At 41.2% G+C, this 15,804-nt stretch overlaps 1 protein-coding gene across 3 annotated transcripts; it reads left to right on the top strand.

Moving 5' to 3' along the window:
* Positions 1–746: 746 nt before the first annotated feature.
* Positions 747–15,778, top strand: alpk3a (alpha-kinase 3a). Of its 3 annotated transcripts, XM_069527843.1 has the most exons (15): positions 747–908; positions 1,198–1,448; positions 1,754–1,786; positions 2,174–2,295; positions 3,542–3,659; positions 3,785–5,084; positions 8,506–10,975; positions 11,457–11,604; positions 12,109–12,236; positions 12,328–12,363; positions 12,924–13,198; positions 13,293–13,381; positions 13,480–13,697; positions 13,782–13,830; positions 13,924–15,778. In XM_069527843.1, the coding sequence occupies exons 2-15, from the start codon at positions 1,309–1,311 to the stop codon at positions 14,261–14,263; spliced, it is 5,466 nt and encodes a 1,821-aa protein (XP_069383944.1). In that variant the 5' UTR covers positions 747–908; positions 1,198–1,308; the 3' UTR covers positions 14,264–15,778. The 3 variants fall into 3 exon arrangements, with proteins under 3 accessions (XP_069383944.1, XP_019969469.2, XP_069383945.1); XM_020113910.2 differs by lacking the exon at positions 1,754–1,786; XM_069527844.1 differs by lacking the exons at positions 747–908; positions 1,754–1,786 and having other exon boundaries at positions 1,318–1,448; positions 2,074–2,295.
* Positions 15,779–15,804: the final 26 nt, after the last annotated feature.

Raw genomic sequence — 15,804 nt, forward strand, 5'->3', positions numbered from 1 at the left:
TAATATAATGTGCAGAAAATATGCATCATCTTTTTTAAACAATCCCTTGATTCCAATGTATTTTTTCAGTTTAATTGTTTTAGTTTTAATTGGAAAGCCCAACATATATTTTTCTCAGATGAACACCATATTGAAGACAAATAATAAAATACATTAGTTTTTCGAAAATCATAACTTCACTTAAATTAACTGTAAAGATGTAAAAAAGATTTAATCCAGGAAACAAACTAGATATTAGCCTGACACCATTCAAGAACTGTCTAAAATCTTAAAAAATAGTTAGATCAATCTAAAACAATGACAAAACAAACACATACACATTCTAAAATACACTGTAAATCAAAGCATATAGATTATATCTCATGAGCCTGCTTTTGTGGAATCGATGTGAAATGTGAGAAGTGAGTGTGTCACTGTGTTTTGACCATGTGTTCAATGAAGTAAGAGCACTTGAGCAAAACACAGGACATCGACCATTGGATGTCACCAGCTACGTCATGAGTCATGTTCTACAGACATGTTGTGAAAGTCCACCTCCACTCACTTTCAGTGTCTGACCTAGAAGCAATCGCCATTATCCAACCTTGTGAGATGGACCCAAACACAGCAGTGATTTTTTTCCAGTATGACATCCTGATGAAGCGATGATTTTTCTTTTGGAATGTTTTCTGGCTGTTACTATTGTTGTTTTTCTAAACTCGATTTATATTTCAGACTTCTTTGAGTCTGAAATATAAATTTTAAGTCTAAAGTCTAGTTCTGAAAGAATTCTGATGTGCTCCTGCACCTATTTGTAGGCCTGCTATAAATAGGAGCCTGCTGGCAACACATGCATGTCTATGATAGGCAGTTACAGAGAGTTTCTTCACAGACTCTGCCTCCAAATCAACACTGACAACATCTCAATGGTAAGTTGGAAGATTTGACCAAGATTTAAGGGAACAGAGAAACAATGACTTATAGTCTTAACCCGTACAAGTATAAAGTATGTTTTGGGTTTGTGTTGACCACTAAACAGCCCTGCTACAACCTGATAGCTGATCTATTTATAACCTGCTCCAAGGCAAGTACTTTGCCTTGTCAGAAAGGACAAGCATTGAGTCTGAGCTGTGTGTTTGAACAAATACCCCAGTGTGTCTCACAACGTCTTTGATCAACTTCAATTGAAACGTTTCTCCTTTTTTTTTTCTTCTCCAGAGGTTTTTACATGGATACCACCCTGAAGTTTGAGCCTTGAATGTTTTACTGCGGCTGACAGATTTATCTCGGATTTTACGCTTTTTTATTTGTGAACCACTCCCACGGACAATGACTTCCAGAAGGCCAATGACTCGCTCTTTTTCTGCTAATGGGAGAACAAGCAGCTTCAGCGAAGATGAGGGCAACGGTTCCAATGGCCGTTCAGAAGGTCGCAGTAGTTACCTCTCCAATGTTAGGCCTGAAAACAGGTAGAAAGCATCATATATGACCCATGTGTACTAAGAGCATGTGCAGCTTGTGAAGCAGATTTGTATGTTTAAAAATCAATCATTTTAATTATATGGTGGTTGAGTACAAGCAACTCGGTCAGACAGATCAAGTAAAGCAAAGTTAATTAGTCAAGCCATTTGTGTTTTCTTCACCATGTTGAGGGCATCACATTGTGGGTTAGAAATTCACATGTATCACAAATAATAATTAATGAAATGTTCCTTTTGTCAAAGAGGAGGGCAGCAATCATTGACATCCCTCTATTTGCCTCCTCTCCGAATAGCTATTCAAGGTATTCTCACTACAGGCCAGCGAGGTAATCCATACTCTTAAAAACATTTCTCCCGACTAATATCTTAACCACAACAACTGGTTTACTCCCAAGAATGAAACACAATCACGTCTTTGACTGTAATGAAATGTGTCCAGTTTGTCTAGTGTTGCATTCGGTTTCAGTGATGATGAACGAAAACGGTTTTGTTGTTGGATTGACAAATCTGTTTTGCCTGAGATTTCACAAGTCTCTTACTCCTTTCACACTGTATTCACTACCAGAAATATTGATTAACATCCTTCCCTGAGTTATTTGAATGTGCTGCACAGACAGAGGTGGAGATGTCCCTACGTGTTGCTGAAGTGTAAAACTGTCCAGTGTCTGAAAGCGAAGGGATTGACCCTTTAACACAGGAGTGCTTCCTTCCAGGAGCACATTGTGCAGCATCATGGCTCAGCTGACCGAGGACATACAGCCGTCCTTTGACACCACCTTGAAATCCAAGGCAGTGTCGGAAAACTGCAACGTGAAGTTCACCTGTGCGGTTTCAGGTGGGTCAAGTGTGTTTTTCTATATGTCACTGCTTAACATTTGCTAGTTTAGTTGAGAGTTGTGAAGAGACAGGAAGTGAGTGTCGTATATTGGGGTTGTGATGATGTGAAGATGATGAAGGAATCTCCGATGACACCGTCTTGATTGTATATAAAAGTTTAATACAAAAAGTTCAGCATCAATACAAGCAAAGCAATCTGCCTGGAGAGAGATTCGGGGCCAATGTGAATCTTCTGTCGAGGCAACTTCATCTCCTCGTTTATATAGGAGGGTTGTTTGCGTAAACCTAAAGAAAATGCATCTGGCTTTCCTCCAGATTGTCCGGTGTCAGGAAGGGAATAGCACCAGCTCTTCACGTTTATACAGTCACAGGAAGGGAGACGACACTAGCCCAAATTTAGTGTTGCACTTAGAACTGTGACCTATCACCCTACCATTTGTTCAGGCTTTCTCCAAATTCCTCAAGACCTGTGGACCTCAAACCTAAAGATAAATTTCTTTTATGGGGAGGACTACACATAGCATTTCAGACACCACATGAGTAAATGAAATAAACATAAAAACACTGGATGAACTCCTCATAAACAAAAGATGATATGACAATGACAAGACTGTTTTTTCAAGATGCTGTGTTTTGTGCTGCAGGCAGATTGAATGGGCAGGTCCAGCTTTTCCATGTGTAACACATCCCAAACATGATGCAACAACCCAAAACACATTGATGCCAAAGTCTCTACTGTATTTTATAAACTATATAAGTTTTGATTCATGAGAATATTTAGCACTAGCTGTCACGTTTGCAACAACAGAATCTACATTTAAATAAACTGGATCCAGATTTTGTTTGGATCTGCACCACACTGCAAACACTCAAATCGCCTATTAAACATGGTTGGTTTTTCCCCCTCAAGATTTATGAATTAAAAAAAAAAATCAATGGAAATGTTGTAGTTTTAAGATTTTAAGATAGAATTCCAGGATCCACCTTCGTATAAATATCCACACCAGAATTGAATGGGGTGTTTTGGGGGTCATGCTCCGCCCCTCTGAAAAATTTAATGGAAATCATTGTTTTTGTGCAATCCTGGTCATAAACAATCAAACAAACTAACCAACCAAGAGATGAAAACATAGCCTCCTCGGCCAAAATATAAGCAGCCCTTTGTGGTATGAATAATGTAATGTAATTGCCAAAGAATAGGTGAATGTTTCAATCAGTTCCTCAAAGTGTATCCATGTCTGTAGGTCACCCAGCTCCAGAACTGAAGTGGTACAAAGATGATATGGAAATGGACCGGTACTGTGGACTCCCAAAATATGAAATTCGACGGAATGGAAAAATTCACACCCTCCATATTTACAAGTATGTAAGACAAAGCTCTGACCATAATCAATCTATTACACCAATGCAGTGGAAATGTAGCAGCTTGTTCATATAATATATCTATAATTAAGATTAATGTCTGATTAATGAGTGTTTCTGTTCAGCTGCACATTGGAAGATGCAGCAATCTATCAGGTGTCAGCCAGCAACAGCAAAGGCATTGTCTCCTGCTCGGGAGTTCTCGAGGTTGGCACCATGAGCGAGTTCAAGATCCACCAGCGGTTCTTTGCTAAGCTGAAACAGAAAGCAGAGAAGAAGAAGAAAGAATCTGAGGAACAATCCAAAAAGGCAGATAAAGAAAACATACTGAAAGAGACAGTGCAAAATAGCCCAGAGCGTCCTCCAAGGAAGCGGCACATCCCGCCACAGGATGGGCCTTTGGTCAAGGAGCCTGATGCTGGAGAACAACTTGGAGCTGCTGCAGAACCTAATGGCGTTACCTTGGAAGTCAATGATATGGCCGCTGTCACATCCATAGACAGCGGCCTGGAGAAGGAGGATGCCTTGGTTAAAAAGAAAATAAAGATCTCAAATAGTGTCGATGTTGACATTAGCAGTGACAGCAGCAGAAGCCACATGATGGGGAACGGAGGTGAAAACTGTTACGATGGAGGAATCAGTTTGGCCCAGTTTTTGGCTGAGGCGCTCCAGTCTCAGGCAGCTGAGGAGAAACAGAACTCATCTTTGGGGGAGAAACCTAAAGAGATGAATGTAAGTGATGGCAAAGAGAAAGAGAGGATGCAAAAGGAGTGGGAAGAAAGAGGGAAAGCTCTGGAGGAAGAGTATGGGAAAAGAAGAGAAGAGGACGTGGCTGCAGAAGGAGAGAATGAAAGAAAACGGTCGTCGGAGATGTTGCACACAACAGGCCACGGTAAACATGGCTCAGACGTCAAACATCACAAGGCTCATAAGGATCATGACCATCACAACATCCAGGCCTCCCTCTCCTCCATGCTCCACACGGTCAAAGACTTCTTCTTTGGTAAGAATAAGAAAGACTCTCACGATCACACTGAGAACAAGGAGAAAGAGTTTGACCACGACTCACTTCAGCCTCTTCAACCAGAAATGCCGCTGTCATTTAGGCTGCACCAGGAACCTAATCCAGACGTATACAAACCATCGAGAGAGGACGTTGTTCCCATGGAAACAGATCATCCACAAGAGCCTTCAGAACATGTGGATATAGTTCAACAATCACATGAACACAAGTGTGAAGACAGTTTTCTGCACACTGACCTGCCACCAGATGATAAACCGCCACCTGAGCGCACAGAAGAGTCCACAGGTCAGAGTGTCAAGGTCGCTGTTGGGGCTACGGAGGCCATGGATCTGTCTGAGGCGACTGGGAGCAGCAGGCCAAGCGAAGACGTGTCATTGTCCGAGCCTCAAGTTCTCACCGAGGTACGTACAACGGTCAGCTGGCTGCCACTCTGAGTTATTTATAAACTGCGTTTGTGTGACAAGATGAGCCACTTCAGTGCCAAAGCCTGAACTATGTCAGTGACGGATGGCAGATTAGGTTTTGAACATCTGCTGGTTGTAAATATGGGAGACTGAAAAGCAGATGACGATTCGTAGATGTTATATTCTTGGGGAGTGTGGGGCAATCAGACAGTACGTGCCCAGTTTGATACATTCAGCAGAAAGTCAGGAATCAGATACTGGTTGAAAGAGTCAGCCTGGATGTGTGAGGCTGTGGCTTAAGAGGTGGTGTGGGTCGTCCACTTACCAGAAGTTCAATCCTCATTTCCCCCATTTCAAAGTGTCCTTGGGCAAGACACTGAATTGCCCCGGACGATTGTACCGGCAGTGTAAGAGTGATCCATGATAGACAAAGTGTCACACATACTGTAGATGCACTGTATGAATGCATGTGTGTGAATGGCAAATGAAAAGCCATATAAATACAGACCATTTACCATTTTTCACTCTATAGGAAAGTGTGGGGAACATAGAGAGTCACAGGGAACTAATAGGAACAGGGGTGGGAGTTGTTGTGTGTCTACATATCACACTGTCAGATCGGTTGTTGGAATATCTCGGATGTTGGCTGCGCAGAGTAGAACACTAGTGCGTCAGAGATCATGATGAAACCTGAATGTCAGAAGTGGCTCTTGTTACAAACAGAGCTGTGCATGACAGAGGAGCTGTAGGCTCTGGGTTAAGCGGCAGTGGAGCGAGTCCCGTGGCAGGTCTCAGCATGAAGGAGGGCCCTGTCACACTGGACACATTCCTCACTGTCCCCTATATCTTAAAATAAATGTCCTGCTCATTTAAAGAAGAGCGGGGGAAGGCAACACTTGTCATGTCAGGGTCCAGGTCGTTGAGTTGTTTTATGTATGTCACAAGTGGAGGATCAAGATTATGGTGCTGTGATAAATGAGCTGTGCACAGTGTGTACAGCCATATAGTAAGAAAAACTGATAGTGGTCCTTAGGGATTTATCTTTGTGGTTGTAGAGAAACATATAAGAAATGACTTTTTTGAAGTTATAAAGCTAAAACATGTTTTATATGTGGCAAATAACATAACATCTTCATCTGAAGCAATGGTACTGACCTTTCCCTTCAATTTCAAACAAAGAGAAAAAAAAGGATTGAACAATTGAAAAATGTATCCTGAGTCACCCCATCATTTGATTCTGTATGTCATTAAGCAGTTAAATATACGGCCTGCATGCTTAACTGATATTCACTGGAATGATGACTAAATCTTATAAGCATGTGATTCTAAATATGTGATGGTACACAGACGGTTTTAGTCACACACATAAACTAGAATGACACTCTGGAGAGTGCTTACCTTCGGCAAGGCTTAACAACAATTAACAATCTCCTTCCATTGAATCAAGCTGCACTGTATTTCACACACTCACAGATATCAGTTCCCTTAATATTCCTGATCTATTTCAGCAGGATCAATAAATTATTTCCAGAGAAATCAAGGAAAATTTAGAAAAACAAATCTCAAAATATTGTTTTTCGAGTTGTTTTCTGTGTAATCAGATGGGTGGAAACATCATATCCTGAGTGCAGATAACTGAACATACAAACCAACCAATAATCAAATGGACGGGGGTTAAAACCGTCTTGGCAGAGGTCGAAAATGACTCTAAAGTTGTTAGAACTTTATTTTTGCTTCTTTTATGTGATCACTAAGAACCAGGTCAAAAACCTTTTGATATGTATTATTGCTGATAATCAATACAGTGAGAATTAGAATCAGGATGGGCTTTATTGGCCAAGGACACATACATGGAATTTCACTACAGCTTTACATTGCTCTCCATCATATCATTTATTAAGATTCAAATATATTTGAGTTTATGAATTGCTTTCTTCAGTGAGTTGTACTTGGGAACTGACACTGAGTTATCTGTTGCTGGAAAAGGGAAGTGAAGTGACTATGTTTCAGCACAATCCAGCTGCAGAGCAATATTGAACTCCAAATTAACCTTTTTTGTCTGTGTGAGACCTAATGGATGACTGATTTGGAGGAAGTCAGATCTTTGTCTGAACAATGTTTTCTCACTAGTGGGACATCTATTTACACATGGACGTGTAGTTCAGATCTGCACTTCAATGTTAGACTAAATGTGACACCAGTTCCTTTCCACTGAAACCCACAACTTCTTGTTCTCAGTAGTCAAGGCTAAACCTGACGGCACGTGGCTTCATTACTCCTCCGCATACATGTTAATGGTGTGAATGGCGGAAACAGGAGCAGAAAGGGGAATAACACTTCCATCCATACCTGAAAGTTTTCACTGTAAATCTTCTCTTCAGTCATATTTAAATTATATTTATATATATTTATATTTCTTTCAGGAATACTAAAATTAAGACTTTCACGTGAAATTATTTTCTTTTTAGTTTTTTTAGTTACAGACTGAATTATGTGGAGCATAACTGGCAGTCTACCAGCAAGTACTCTGTGTCAATAGCACACAAGCATGGGAATTCCCCTGTCCGTGTTTCAACACGAGACACATGAGTCCACAGGCAAAAAACTTGACTGCAGTTTTTTTGTGGCATAAAAGTTAGGATTATATGGGTGATCATTTAGAACTTAATCTAGATAATGTTTGACCAAGAATGATAAAATCTATTTTGTGGAACATCTTATTAAACCCTTCCATGAGGAAACACTTGGTTACAGCTACCTCGCCCGCACGTGACAGGAGTTAAATGGGTTCCTGAAATAAGCTGACAGGTCGTAAAAACACAGGAATATATTGACTGGCTGTACTTGTCCCGCATTCTTTTGGAGGCCTTTCGCTATCGACTGATAACTGATCAACTTTGTTTACAGACTTCCTGTCTACCAAGGATGTAACGCTGGGTTGTAGCAGAATATAATTCATACCTCTGTTGACTTATTAGGCATGCAGTCACACAGTCAGAGGTCACAACCATTTTAGTTTTCGTGTGCAGTTTTTTTTATCATAATAATAATAACTTTGTTAATGTAGCACCTTTTGAAAAAGCCGTGACAAAGTGCTTCTCAAAGAAGACAATTAAAAACAGAACAAAATTCAAAGACAACAAACAAAATGTATCTGCTGATTTAAAATATTATTTATATATATATATATATATATATAGATAAAATAACACATCATTAAAAAAAGTGATGGAAAAGGAAAGGATATAGAAACATAAGTAATAGCAAAAAAACAACAACAATATGACGCTGAATCTTTTTTCAGCCGGTAACAAATCATCTGCAAAATGTTTTGCATGCATAACAAGTCAAACCAACAAATTTGTATTTCATTGGGTTTGTCTTATAGCATTAATTTTTTTTTTTTACTTTCCCTAAGATGGAACACAAAGATTCTCAGACAGCTTCCGTCAACACAGAGGTTCCTGTAAACCAGCGAGAACCAGAGTGTTTGATAGATTCATCAGAGCCCAATCAACAGGCTGCAAGAGATGAGTCTTCACCCAAGGAATACATGTCTGCCTCTCAACAGCAAACCACAGCCCCTCATGAAGAACACCCTGCATCAGCTATTGCTAAGTTTGAAGAAGGCTGGATTCCCCCTAACCGTGTTATCTCACTGTCAGACAGCCACGGCTTTGGTCGAGCAACCCAAGAGGAGCAGCTGAATATCGATTTAGTGGGCAAGGTGGTTAAACCTGACACAGCGGAAGGCCTGTCCTCCTCCAACAAGTTGTGTGAGGAAGAGAAAGCTGAAGTGAAATTGCTCGAACAGCCATGCTCAGATATAAACAGATCTGAGGTTACTGAATTACCAGCAAATTCAGTGGATGAGAGAGTAGAGCCATGTGAGAACATGACACCAGATCAGGTGCTTCCACCTCTGCCTGCTGTGACTTGCGCTGCAGAGGAAGATTGTGTAAGAGAAGAGAACGAATGTACCTCACCCACTCAGGAAATGAGCTTGGGATTTCCGGCTGAGAGTTTAGGGCTGGTTGACCTAAAAATACAGCCCAAATTTCACTTTCCTTCTGCAGGAGAGGAGGTCTCACAAGGCCAAAATCTCAGTGCAGAGCAGAGTGCAAGCTCAGGTTTTAGCAGCAGTGAAAAAAGAAGTGACTTGGAAGAGGCGTCGAATTTTGCCTTAGAGAACAGTTTAGAGGGTAACTTGTGTTACAATGTGAAGAAGGAGGTGATTTTAGACAGTGTTAACACTGAAGCGAGAGATGAGCATCTACAGATTGAAGAGATTGAGAAGAAAGTAGAAGAGATGGATGAATCAAAAACACTTTTAGTAGCAGAGACCAAGGGAAGTGAAGCTGACGTTTCGGAGGAACTGACACATCAACATGGTAGTGAGAAACAACTGGGTTGGCCTTCAGTGAATATTCCAACAATCCACATATCTACCATTGAAGACAGCACAGATATTCAACCAACTGTGCCAGATGTAAACCAACATGAACATTTTGTAATCCCAAAAATTGAAATAATAGAGCCCGAGCTCAAAGATAGCACTGTTCTGGAATTGAATAAGCCAGAATCAGATCTGGCAATGTTGCAAAGCCATGATGCAACTCATATGTCAGAGACGATAATCCAAGACATTAGCGTGACTGACTTTCCAGACTCGCCCTCGCAGAAAAGTATGCAGAGTAATAATTCACTGACAGAGAAAGTAAAGGAAGTTGCACAATTACCTGATGAGACTAAGATAATTGAGCAGGGGCAGCCGCACAAGCAAAGCAGTGAACAGCTCCCTCAGATGGAGACTGCATTAATTCCTGTTATAAATGTGTCATGCACTGATGACAAGGAGGATCATGCATTTGTAAATGCCAACGTTTCGCATGTACTGGAGCCTTTCGAAACTCCAACAGTGCCTTTGTTTGTGGTGCCCCCGATCTCTGTCACTTGTCATGAAAGTGATCCAGGTCTCAGCTTGCCCACGCAAAGTGAGTGGACAGAAACAGAAACTGATGTCACGCTAAGGGTAACAAATCACAATGCGGTCTATGACTTGATGACAAAGCCTGAAAAAAGTCTGAGTGGACAACAGACTGTTGAAGAAGTGGCAGAGAAGATTATAAAAGAGAACACCCCGTCTTTGCTAAGTGAAGCTCTTACACCAAAGGCTGGTGACAATGTGCCATCATCCAATAAGACAACAGAAGACAATACTGTTCCTGAAATTTCAAAGATAAAACCTCTTAAAGAGCCCAAAACAGAGAATTCAGTTTCTGAGGAAGTGCAGAGAAGCAGACCTTCTGTTGACAGACTCAGCTCCAAACCCCCAGCACACCCATCACTGAGTCCAGCCAGTCTCCGCAAATTCATGTCCAAAGCTGTTCTGGACTCAGACAGTGAGACAGTGACGGCTGTCCCTGTCATCACTGTGGGTGATCGTCAGAGTGACAAAGCGGACGAGGATCTCAGTGGAGGCTCGACGCCAACGTCGTCCCTCTCCTGTGAGAACAGTCCCCGGCTGAAACGCAGAGACAGCCTGTCCCTCATACGCTCTGCCACGCCCGAGGAGCTGGCCTCTGGCGCTCGCCGCAAAATCTTCATCCTTAAGCCTAAAGAGGATGGAGATGGAGCAGTGGTTGGTGCGCTGGACACTCAAGGCAAGAAGGAGACCCCCTACATGTCACCCAGTCAGGCTCGCAGGGCGGCGTTATTACAAGCTCCGAAAGGACAGAATACACCACCGATGGAGAGACGCTCTCCACTGCTGAACCGCAGGAAGGCCACGCTGGAGGTACCAAAGGCCATGGACGAGACTCCCAAAGAGGAAGCAGTCACAAAAAAAGAGGAAAAACCAGCTGAAAAGAAGCTAGACCCATTGAAAGGTAATATTTTAATCAATAAATCACTACACCCTATCACACAATGTTAAAGAAAGAGGAAAAAATGTGAGTTGTGTAAAAAGGTTCTTCCCTGACTCATAACACATTCTTCCACAAATGTTCATGGTAATCCGTTCAGTAGTTTTTGTGTAGTCTTTCTCATAAACAACCAAACCAACCAACAAACAAACGGACACGGATTATATACACTGATGAAGACTATAAGTCTCATTGGAATCACAAGTTATTGGCTGTTCAATGACTACGGCAACATCTCTAACTTTATTCTGCTTAGTATTCATAAACAATATTTAAAAAACCAAGTGGTTCCACAAAATCCTAATTACAGTAATGATAATTATAATAATTCTGTAATAGTCCGTATGATTATCTCTTCCCTGGCATTTGAGGAAGTTTAAACATTAGAGTCTCCACTCCCAATGTTTTATAGTATATATTTACCATTGTGCCCTTGCACCACCAGCTCCACAGGTGATCCGAAAGATCAGGGGAGAGCCGTTCCCAGATGCCTCTGGACACCTGAAGCTGTGGTGCCAGTTCTTCAACGTACTCAGTGACTCCACCATCAAGTGGTACAGAGAAGAGGAAGAGATACTGGAAGTGAAGAGAAGGTAAAATCTCTGTCTTGTGCTAACCACCCATGAAACTAATCACCAGCAATATCACACAATGCTCAATTTGTCATTAACTTCATAACCTTTCTCGTTGCTGTTGTTCTGAGGATTTATAGCCGACATTACTGGTAAAAAGTGGGACAGGCTCCAAATGTGAGACAGTATTGCCTGGAGGATAAGTAAGATTAATTTGGGCCTCAGCGTGCACTGTGTGGCCCTCTGCCATTCTCATATTCTAACTGCTGTGACTGTGAACCCCACAGCTGTGACACAGAGAGGTGAATTTCTGGCTAGACACAGAAACTGTAACCCGACACAATATTTCCCTCATCTCCAGGGAGCATTAAAAGTCTATATATGGGCGAGTGGCTGCTGCATCAGCACATTGCTGTCTGCTTGTTTCTTTGTCTCTCACTGACACCTTGTGGGCTGTTGTTGGATCTGCAAAACCTTAGGTGCGAATTTGATGTGTGTGTTTTTCCCTTTTTTTGAAATCCCAAGCGGAGGTGATGAAAGCCAAGTAGCGCTGGCTATTGTGCTGGCATCCAGCCAAGACTGTGGGGTATATGGCTGCACTATCAATAATGAATATGGGACGGACACCACTGACTTCCTGCTCAGCGTAGATGGTACGATACAGTGTTCCTGTGTGGAATCAAGTGTGAAATTAGAATCTAACAATGTCATAAATGCATTAATGAGTCTTTTCTGCATTTACAGTTCTCTCTGATATACTACTAAAAGATGATCTGGAAGGTAAGAGAAATACCACAGGGGCATTTTTATGTTTTCATTATTCTTTTGGGTTGTCTGTATGTCTGTTCATCCCATTCCTGTGAACTCAATATCTCAAGAGGGCCTTGAGGGAATTTTCTTCACATTCTGTAAAAACATTCACTTGGACTAAAGGATGACTTGATTAGATTTTAGAGGTCAAAGATCAACGTCACTGTAACCTCACAAATATCTTTTTCGCCTTGTGGAGGTAGAAGGCCACCAGGGAATCCTTTCACATTTGGCACAAACATTCACTTGGACTCATCTGGATTAATTAAAATATGTTTGTTTTTCCTGAATGTGATATCCTATGATCAGTTCTTCAACTTTGGTGCAAACATTCACTTGGACTCAAAGATGAACTAGATTTCTATGGTCAAAGGTCACGGTGGCTTCATATGAATCTGGGGAAAAGAATGTTGATGGAAACTGCAGTGGTTGGTGGAGGCATACAAACGCAGTATAGTATTTGCACAGTATTTCTAGATCCACATTTTCTATGTGCTATCACTGCTCACTGTGAGTGTGTTTTCTGTTAGTGGGAGAGGAGATCGAGATGACACCACTGATGTTCACCAAAGGCCTGGTGGACTGCGGCAGCTGGGGCGACAAGTACTTTGGCCGCATCATGAACGAAGCGGTGCACATCGGCGAGGGTTGCGCTCACAAAGCCAGTAGAGTGAGGGTCATCTACGGCCTCGACCCCATCTTTGACTCCGGAAGCAATTGTATTATCAAAATTCTAAACCCCATCGCGTACGGAACTAAACAAGAGAGCAACCTGGCTGAGAGGAATCTAGAGATTACTAAGCAAGTGAGTGGTGGATTTATTTTCTACTGTTAATTGTTCAATTGTGATTGTTATTGCAGTATATGAGTCTGATTGAATGAATTCCTTGTGTTGCCAGGAATGCAAAGTCCAAAACATGATACGAGAATACTGTAAAATCTTTACGGCAGAGGCGAGAGTTAATGAGAACTTTGGCTTTTCACTAGAGTGAGTACCACAATAATTATACGCTTACTCTGATTCTTCATATGCAATGCACAACACTGTTAGAGATCAACCCACTGTTTACTTTGTGTTGCCCTCAGAGTGATCCCTCAGTATCTCATGTACCGCCCTGCCAACTCTGTGCCGTACGCCACAGTGGAGGCCAACCTTGAAGGAGTCTTTCAAAAATATTGTATGATGGGTCCTAAAGGCCAGCTGATCACACAAACCGTTTCTGAGGTGGAGCAGAAATGCAGCTCCTTCCAGCACTGGATCCATCAGTGGACACACGGCAATCTGCTCGTCACTCGACTGGAAGGTGAGCCATATGTACGAGGTGATAACACAAGTAAGTGAGAATGAAAATATTAATAATCTCTCAATCTTTCCTCTGCATTTGCAGGTGTTGAAACAAAGCTAACAAATGTTAGAGTTGTGACCAAGTCAAAAGGGTTTGTATCCAATTAATTTATATCCTTGATTTCTATTCAATACATTCAAATGATATATTCTTTGCTATAATAAAGTTGTCCTCTGTATTTCAGATACCAGGGATTAACAGAACGCGGCTCTCCAGAAGTTTTCGACCAGTTCCTGACGCAGCACCAGTGCAACTACTATTGTGGACTTCTCTGCCTGCGCTCCCTGAAGAATATGGACAGTCTGCAGCAGCCCACCAAAATAAAGGGGTCCCGGAGCCCCCTCCTCAACCGCAAGTTAGGCTCAGGGAGCCCGCAGCTGCAGCGTAAAGGACACAGCCCTCAGATATCAAGAAAGGCCAACTCAAGCCCAAAAGTGACCAGAAAAGTTCAGGAGACAGAGGACAATAAATCAGACACCAAAACCAAACCTGCAGAAACTGCTGATGCTCTTGAAATGCAATAGGAAGTAGTTTTTTTTTAAGTCAGCAATATTTAAATGCTTTTAATGGTTACCAATAACCTGTTTCTTTCCAACTACCGAAGCCAGCACGCACACAAAGAGTAAGAGTTGTGAGAAAAACACTGGTTCGTTGGCCTGACTTGTCAGAAAAAACAGCTCACTGTGAATTAACGAGTTAACTTTCTCAGCTACTTAACTTATATACTCCAACATAGTTTAAAAAGTTTTATGAGAATGTGTGGAGAGATAGGCATAAGTTTTTTTTGACCTTTTTGGCTCAAAAGATACCAGCACAGAAAAGTTTTTCTACTTTTAGAGAATAAAAAACACCACATTCAAACACCTGCCTCAGAGTCTTATCAGCTCTGTAAAGGGACAAACATATTAATCGGCTTCAAATATATCGTAATATATCTGCAAGTCACTCTTCTGTTTGAGTGTTTTATTAAAAAGACTGTGGAGTATAAAATATACACGACCACAACCACAGAAGTGATTGAGGTTATGTATTCGTATGAAACACTACATGTGCATCTATGATGTACAGTACATGTGTTGTGTATAAGGTTATTTTAGAGATGTAATTTATGCTAAGAAGTAGAACTGAACTACATGCAGCATTTCTTCACAGAGCAAAGTTGAGCTTATGCTGTGGAATTACACTTTTGGGTCGAAGATGTTTGTGTGCACTTTGTTTGTTTTTTGGCATTTTTTCATTTTAAGTAGTTTTTGAGTACTTTATATATTTATTATAGAGGTTGTCTGTATCTTTAATCCGCCCTTTTACAGTATTTCAGAATATATGATGGAGAATGTCAAAGTAGTAAGGGCTTACCATTGAACTCTTCAACTACGGCATGCTTATTATGCTGATTGACATGCAAACATGTGAGTGTGTTTCCGGCAGTTAGGTAAGTCTGCACACAGAGGTCCACCCAGCTATTTGAAACTGTACTATGGACTGTGTGAAGAGGTCACAGAGAGAGTAGACTCTGTCTGCTGCCTCGCTGATCACTTGCTAAGGCTCGCTGCATGAAATCACCCTTTCGCTGAACAACAGACCAGTAAGTTTTGCTTGTGTACACTTGGTCAACAATTACCAGGATTTCTTCAAGTCAGCATGGATGAAGGATTAGAATGGAAATAAAAAACAATTCATATATCTCATACGTTTGCACAGATATCCACGGTTAAATTCCAAAAGACACAGTTTACAAGAAGAGATGTCACTTCTTGCCTTTTACGAGAAACCTATGAGGATGTCTTCTATTGTTTCTTGGTTAATGATCAACAGTAGAGTCCAGATGTTCGCTCTTAAAGTTCTGCTGTGTTCATGTAATTGCATGACTCCTTATGAATGAAAGGAAATACAATTATAGGAGAAATATTTGAAACGGAATCAATACATTTGAGAAAATAAGTCAGCTGATGATGTTAAGGTGTGGTGTCATGCGAACACATTGTCGTATTGTGTTTACATATACATAAAGTCGGAGGACTAAATATCTAAAGTAATGTGAAGAACAGCAGTAAGTGTGTGAGGG

The sequence above is a fragment of the Paralichthys olivaceus genome, chromosome 7 (assembly GCF_024713975.1).
Source record: "Paralichthys olivaceus isolate ysfri-2021 chromosome 7, ASM2471397v2, whole genome shotgun sequence".
NCBI classification, from domain to species: Eukaryota; Metazoa; Chordata; class Actinopteri; order Pleuronectiformes; family Paralichthyidae; genus Paralichthys; species Paralichthys olivaceus.